The following is a 7,710-nucleotide window of genomic DNA, read 5'->3' as shown; positions in this document are numbered from 1 at the left end:
TGTATTTTGCTAGGTTTGTCCAAGGACTTGTAGAAACGAGTCCATCTCCTCAGTCAGAAGGAAGGAAGAAGTCCTGTCCTCCCTTTCTTTCTGACTTTTATGACCCACAATCAAATGTTTTAAATTTCATTCTATACACAGAGTTGTGGGAATTTTATGGTGGTGGTAGAGCTAAAATTCACATTTTCTCCTGATGAAATGTTTCGGCGAAATGAAATTATTAGCGTGTTTGTAGTCTGTATGCGCAAACATGCCTACACGGGGCTTTAATGTTGCAGTTACTCTGGTTAAACAAAATAGCCTAATCAAGTTAGTTATACGGATTTGGGGAACAAAATTAAAATACAAATACAAAAAAAACCCAAAACAAACAACAACAACAACAAAAAACCCAGCAAAAAAACCCACACAAAACCCCCAAAAAAATCCAGTTGTGAGAATCGTGCTGGATCCCTCCCCCACCAGAGAGCCACAGGGTTATAAAGGTTCTCATCACTTTATTTCTTTTTCTGTTCACATTTAGCAGCACAGACACAGCTGGGATTTGAAACACCGATGTGACGCCGGGTGTGTGCGATCGCTTCGTTCATACAGACGGGCTGTTACTGAGCTCACATCTGCACCCTCTTCCCGTGGTTGTTCCCCAATGTCTTGTTTCCCTGAGTTCTGAATGAATTCTGCCAGCAGACCTGCTTGTCAGTGAGAGAGTGAGAGAACAGCGGGGTGCCTGTGGTAGAGGTGAGGCAGGAGGTGATGCTGCAGCGCCTCGTGTGAGTGTTTGCACATAAATCCTGCGCTCCTGGAGTGGGGAGGGCACAGGCTCAGGTGCCACCAAGGGGCAGCAACCAACCCCTGGCCCCAGCAAAGGTGGCAGAAACGACACTGAATATACAGAAGAGGCCAATTTCTCTCGTGAGTTCAACCTGAGCAGCTGGAGGTGTGACGGGGGAAGGCGGCCCGTCGGTGTGAGCGGCGGGGTTTGAAGGCAGGAGAGTTCTGCTAACACACAATTCACTAGGGAGAATTAAAATTCATCAAATTCATCAGGGAGAAAGGGCTGTGGACCAGCTGGGGATGAACAGTAACTAGAACCAAGTGAACAGAAAGCTGCTATCACACGTGCATGCTGCAAAGCTCTGTCAGCTCTGTGGGCACAAACCCCACGTGCTGGCGAGACAATAATTAAGCCATATTCGTTAGCACAGAGGATGGAACGTTTTCTGGTTTGCCTTGAAACGGCACATTTGAGGTATAAAAATCTAATTTAAGGAGTTTATGAATCAAGTATGAGAATGTGCCTGCCTGTGTCCTTTAATGCAGATTTTTCTATTACTTTCACAGGTCACGGTGGTTAAAAAATGCAAAATGTTCTCAATTTAACACTGCAGCAAGCGAGCACAACTGCACACCAGGCTTTACAGGGGGTGTGGCACTGGGAACAGAGTTTAAACAGAAACATGGGGCATTTACAGGCAGGACACCTGTCCTCAGCAAGCTTTGGGGTGCAGTTAGGGACAGGTAGCCACAGATATTACAAATATTGAAACAATTAAAAGCTTCCAAGTTCAAACACATCAAGTCATTCACAGTCAAACTGAACAAAACAAGTACAGATGATTTAGCTAGTAAAAAAAAAAAAAAGGACTTTGGTAGGTGATCGCATTCCACATTTTTATAACATCACTGCAGGCCTGAAGTCAGCATTGTCCTTGTCCCACTGATATATATTTTAAAAAAATATTTCAGTACAGTCACGTTCTAAGCCACTTCTGTGAAGGCTTTTTTTTGTTTCCTTTCTACTTGGATGTGAGATGAAGGTTATTTATTTTTTAGCATGTTTAAAAATTATCTGTTTTATATCTCTCTTTTTTTTTCTCTTTTTTTTAAGAAATCATTTTCCTCATTCAGAGAAAAACGTGACCTTACTTAAAAACTGGTATTATGAAAAGCGTATCAAATTTCCTGTTTACTACTCCAAAAAGGCAATTCAGTATTCTCTCTCTAGGGTGTCTGGTTAGATGCTAGCAAAATTCTTAGCAAAACTAAAGCTAACTCTGGAAAAATTCAGCTCGAATTGGCGCCGCTCAAGTCGTACAAACTCGGTCGGGACGGCACAGCCTGGCTCTGGGCTTAAAGCCGGCGTTAAAAAAAATCAAACGGGCAAAAGCAGCACAAAAATAACACCTGGAGCCTCGCCAGATCCTGCGCCTCCCTCCTCTCAGAGTCCCAAACTTTGGGGTTGGTTTTTTTTTTTTTCCCCTCGGTCCTTTAACCGCCCGCACGTCCGGGTGATGCCCAAAGCGCCGCTTCCAGCGCTGGGATTCCCGTCCCTTGCCCTCTTCCCCTCCCGTTATGGCTTTCTGGAGCCCGGGCGGGTGATGCTCGGGGGTCATGTGAGGACGCTGGGCTCTGTCCACCCGCGGGAGCTCTCCTGCTTGCTGCTGGAGAGGCTCTTCCTGGGCAGGGCTCTGAGTCCGAACAGGCGGCAGGCGGCCACGCGGTACTTCCTCGACATGATGTTGTAGAGGATGGGGTTGATGGCTGCGCTAAGGTAGAAGAGGACAAAGGACACCAGGTTGCAGTACTGGCTGATCACTGCTATCTCCAGGGATCCGGCTTCGAAGGATTTGGAAAATAAGTACCGTCCTACGTGAAAAGGCAACCAGCAGAGTATGAACGCAAATACCACCACAACTAAAATAAAAACAGCAGAAGAGAGTGGGTTAAGCGTGAGTATCGATGCACAGGGGATTAACATTCTGTCTTGCGGCTCTGCTCCTTTAAGAAATTAATCGCAACGCGTGAAAATGCCTCCCCTGAGCTTTCGGCTGGGTCCCGATACATTCTCTGAGAGTATAAATTGGTGATACTTAATACACTTGGATCATATCTAAACAGGCTGCCTGAATAGTGCCCAACTAATCTGATGTAGCAAATTTCTGACCTATAAAACTTATGTTTGCATAAACAGAGCGTTAAAGAATCCAAACGGTGACCAAAAAAAAAAAGTGTAACCATCCATCATCTGCAGCGTTTAACAAAACCAAATTATACGTGATAGGCTCAGTGCTGTGGTTTATAAAGAAGAATGTAATCATTGGGAAGCAAAATTATTTAAGACAAAAAGCAAAATTGTTAAAGGCAAAGGCCCTAAAATAAAACACAGAATGGGGACTTGTAGAGCACATATGCCAAGATAAGAAGAGACTGGTGCACCCCTCCAATTTGTCCATTTTTTGGCACATTTTACTCTCCCAAAAGAGTAAAACTAAATGTGTGGTATATAACTGCATAATTGTAATTATACAGTATATCTCAAATAGCGTATTACTACAATGGTTGCATTTCCATGTAAATATCATGTCTATAGAATAATGGGCTTGTTTGTATCTCTGATCACTGGCCCATTGGAATTTTCATCTGAGAGAAAGGGAAATTGTTTCTGTTCACTTCCTGTGCGCCTTTGACCTTTATTATTTTACGTATTGCTCTGACTGTATCTATTAATATACTACAGAGAGAAAAAAATGGAAAACTCGAGCAAGGGTTTCTGACATTCTTAAACAATTTTTACAGTTAACCTGTTCATGGAATCACAGAATTGTTTGGGTTGGAAAGGAACTTAAAGAAAATCTTTTTTCCAAGCCCCCTGCTATAAGCAGAGACACCTTACACAAGATCAGGTTGTTTAAAGTCCAGTCCAGCCTGGCCCTGGTGGGCAGGTTGTGTTAGCAACCTGCTTGTGTTGGCAATCCTCATATCATGTCTCAGAAAACAACACAATTCAAATTGCTGAGAGGAATGGTTAGAGGTATTTTTCCCCAAAAATTCTGCACCAGCATCCCAAGTTTAAAAGGATGTTATGCAGGACTTGTGGTGGAGTGGAAAGCACCAGAGCTTGAGGTTCAGAATAGCTTTTCCAGCTCTGCATCTTCTTGAGCCGACCACTTCTAGTTTTCCCTCATTGTCTTCACTACAAAATTCAGATGATTCCCTAGCTCACATAGAGATTTGAATCCCTGTAATGAATATTACTGTGATGGTCATTATGAATGAACAGAGTTCAAAGCACAGTCTGTTATGACTAGAATTTTAAACACATGTAGGCATGCAGTATCCCTAGTCAGGCTTTTGATGGTTTGATCTCCATGCATGCAAAATCCCGTGGATTTCAATAGGAATGGGGTGTGATAGGTCCTTTGCAAGTCAGGCTATACATTTAGGTGTTTTATTTCAGACCCAGAAGCATAGCCTGCCTTTACAGTTAAAAGAACTGCTGCAACTGCATCATTTACTTGATGTTCCATGACTTGATAAAGCCTCAGAGCAAGCATTCTAAATTTTAAGCAGAACATTAACACCAGTGAGAGTTGACTGCATTGAGCATCTGTTGGCACTGAGCCCTCACTAACTTCTCTCCATCTTTCCATCAGGCATCAGACTGTTATCATCCAGGGAATATTGGCTGTCTCTCAGAGGAGAGTCTTGCCACTGCCTGGCTGTTCTGAGGCCTTGTAAAGGAAAAAAACGTGCCTGAAATATTGCAATGTTTGTGGCAACACTTCAGAGCAGAAATAAGCATTTTTTATTTCAAAATTCTTTATGGTAAGTATATGGAAATGTAAACATGGTAGTAATATATGTAATTTACTTGTAGTCAGTGGAAGTTGATAATCCCAAGCCTCCAGAAGTGTAACCAATTAATTACTTCCAAGGTCATGCTTACCAGACTGAAGTAATTCTATTGATCATAAAACCTAGCTGAAAGGGCATAAAGAATGCTGCAGGTTTTATTATTCTTCCCACTGTTGCATAGTAATAAATTAGGGCATGAACAAAAAGATCAGATAGGCTCCTATTTGATAATTAAGGTACTTAGGACTCACTGCCACCTCTTGTCTGCCTCATTAGCCCACCACTTCAGCCCTGCTGAAAGGAGCCTGTGAAAGCTTCTTCCTGCAGAGCATCTTGTCCCCAGCAAAGTCCACGGGATGACTTGCACTGCAGAGGACTTTTGGCTTGGGGAAAAGTACGCAGCAGCAGGATTCTGCAGTTTTCAAACACTAAAATGCAGGACAATTTTTTGGGGCTGTGTATCAAACTGCCACTATGTGCCCTGGCTCAGTACGTTAAAACTTGTGTTTCCATGTGCCAACCACAAGCGTTGCTTAAAGCATTCAGCAGTGTCCATATACAAAGTTGGGAATGACAGTGTCTGCTGTCCTGATCCTGTTTTCTTACAGTCTGTGAGATTTTACAGCAACACAGACCTCAAAGGAGACACAGTGCTCCTGATACAGCATATCCTGGGGTTTTGCTAATATGAAAATGCAGATTAATAAGCTTACACAGCCAGAGTAGGAAATAAACCTTGATACTCTTCCTATGAATCTTAAGTGCACATCATGCCCTGCCTGGCTGGCTGTAGTCTGCAGCTCAACTTCACGGCTTGGGAAGGGTTTAGTTTTGTTTAAAAATCAAATAAACTGTTCTCTGTAAATAACATTGGTATCCACAACCAAAGAGCAAAAATGCTTAAAAATCTCCAGGGCACAAGCTAATTATAAATGTAATATTTGTCCTTGTCACAGATTCTTATTAATGTTTGTTTAGCTGTTTGGGAGTCCCCAGCTCAAGCCAGTTAGAAATAAATCTAAGGGAGGAGGAGGGTTATTCTGCAGCTACCCTGAGCTTTAGCCTTTTGCATGAAACATTTTCTTTCCTTTGGAAGGAACTGTAGTAAACTATCAGAGAGCTCCCGGTCTTTTTCTCTCTCTCTCACACACACACACAGGCACACTTATCCTTTTGGAAAAACACAGCAAGAGGACTCGTACCTAACATTTTCACAGTTTGCTTGTTGTTCTTATCCCTGATGGCAGTGTTTGGGCCGATGTTCTTCCTCTTCCTCCTCCAGAGCTTCCTCCCGATGAGGCTGTACAGCACGGTCAGGCAGAACACGGGCAGGAAAAAGAAGATGCTGGAGGTCCAGACCATGATGGTGAGCAGCCCCGAGCGGATGGCGTACTCTGTGGCTCGGCACTCGTTGGTGCTCAGGGGGTTCGTGCCGTTCTCGTGCTCGACCCCCACCAGGATGAAGATGGGGCCGGCGCTGAGGAAGGAGACGGCCCAGAGGAAGAGGATGACCAGCTTGACCTTCCCCTTGGTGATGATGACTTTAGCTCGCAGGGGGAAGCAGATGGCGACGTACCGCTCCACGCTGAGCGCCGTGATGTTGAGGATGGTGGAGTAGGTGCAGCTCTCGCTGATGAACTGGAAGAGCTTGCAGAGGAGGTCCCCGAAGTTCCAGGGCCGGTACTGCCAGAGGCGGAAGAGGTCCAGGGGCATGCAGAGGAAGATGAGCAGGTCGGAGAAGGCCATGCTGGACAGGTAGAAGTTGGTGGTGGTCCTCATGTCCCGGAACCGCGACACCACCAGCATGGTCATGAGGTTGCCGATGATCCCGATGACGAAGAGCAGGACGCAGGCGACGGTGATGCCGGTGAGCACGGGCACGGGGAACAGGTGCAGCGGGGGCTCGGCGCCCGTCCGGTTCTCCGCGCCGCGGCCGCCCGCGCTCCCCTCCCGCATCCTGGCGCCGCGGGCTGCGCATCCCCGCCCGGCGCGGAGCGGCGCGGCCCCGCGCGGTCCCCGCTGCGCGCCCGGGCAGGTGCGGGGCCGGGGGCGGGCAGGGACGGGCAGGGACGGGCGGCCCCGCTCCGCCTCTCCCCGCTCCCCCCGGCCCGGGGCGGGCGGGCGCTGCCGCGCGTCACAGGAGACGTGGGCACGGAGCGGCCCCGCTGCGACCCCCGCGGGCCGCTCCACGAGCTCCAAAACTTTCTTCCCGAGCCCCCGGTCCCTGGCCCTGGCCTCGGTCCCTGCCCTGCCGCCCGCCCGCTCGGGCAGGTGCGGCTGTCGGTGCTCCCGGCGCCCCGGTGCTCCTGGTGCTGTCCCCAGGTGCGGCTGTCTCTGCTCCCGGAGCCCCGGTGCTGTCCCCAGGTGCGGCTGTCGGTGCTCCCGGTGCTGTCCCTAGGTGCGGCTGTCTCTGCTCCCCGAGTCCCGGTGCTGTCCCCAGGTGCGGCTGTCTCTGCTCCCGGAGCCCCGGTGCTGTCCCCAGGTGCGGCTGTCTCTGCTCCCCGAGTCCCGGTGCTGTCCCCAGGTGCGGCTGTCTCTGCTCCCGGAGCCCCGGTGCTGTCCCCAGGTGCGGCTGTCGCTGCTCCCCGAGTCCCGGTGCTGTCCCCAGGTGCGGTGCCGCCTGCCCGTGCTCCCGGAGCACGGCTCCCTTCCCCGGCGCTCCCAGCGCTCGGTCCCCGCACTCCTGGCCCCGCGGCGCTCAGCACATGCGGCCGGTCCCGCAGCCGCGGGTGCGATCGCTGCCTCCTCGCTCCGTATCTTTGCTCTGCCCTTGGATCTTGGCAGGAGCCCGGCCAGGCTCCAGCTCAGTGAAGCTGCAGCAGTCACCGGCTTCTACATGATTTACCTGCAATTAAATTTCGATTCGGCGTGTTACTGCTGTCCTCTGCTCTGCCCTTCGCAGGCACAGACAGAACCGCGCTCCCCCAGCTGCAGACTCCCGTTGTACGAAAGGATAAAACAAGATGCGAGCAGAACAAGGTGAGATCAGAGGCAGTAACTTCCCACACATCTCTGTAGGGTGTATTTCCCCAGCTTTCCAGTTTGTCCCCACAGATTGTAAGGGTATGTGCACTG

General features: G+C 48.7%; 1 protein-coding gene across 2 annotated transcripts; it reads right to left on the bottom strand.

Moving 5' to 3' along the window:
- Window positions 1-2,251: 2,251 nt before the first annotated feature.
- Window positions 2,252-6,794, bottom strand: GHSR (growth hormone secretagogue receptor). Of its 2 annotated transcripts, none has more exons than XM_040074194.1 (2): window positions 5,838-6,794; window positions 2,252-2,694 (listed from the first exon to the last, which is right to left on the bottom strand). In XM_040074194.1, exons 1-2 carry the CDS (start codon window positions 6,589-6,591, stop codon window positions 2,390-2,392), a joined length of 1,059 nt encoding a protein of 352 aa, XP_039930128.1. In that variant the 5' UTR covers window positions 6,592-6,794; the 3' UTR covers window positions 2,252-2,389. The 2 variants fall into 2 exon arrangements, with proteins under 2 accessions (XP_039930128.1, XP_039930129.1); XM_040074195.1 differs by having other exon boundaries at window positions 2,252-2,646.
- Between the last annotated feature and the right edge of the window lie 916 nt (window positions 6,795-7,710).

Source organism: Hirundo rustica, chromosome 10 (genome assembly GCF_015227805.2).
Source record: "Hirundo rustica isolate bHirRus1 chromosome 10, bHirRus1.pri.v3, whole genome shotgun sequence".
NCBI classification, from domain to species: Eukaryota; Metazoa; Chordata; class Aves; order Passeriformes; family Hirundinidae; genus Hirundo; species Hirundo rustica.
This window is presented reverse-complemented; position numbering and strand designations above follow the sequence as displayed.

Coding starts and splice junctions, on each gene's coding strand:
- GHSR (XM_040074194.1), bottom strand. CDS start 6,591: ATGCGGGAGGGGAGCGCGGGCGGCCGCGGCGCGGAGAACCGGACGGGC. Junction 2,695..5,837: donor GCAAACTGTGAAAATGTTAG/GTACGAGTCCTC, acceptor TTTTTATTTTAG/TTGTGGTGGTATTTGCGTTC.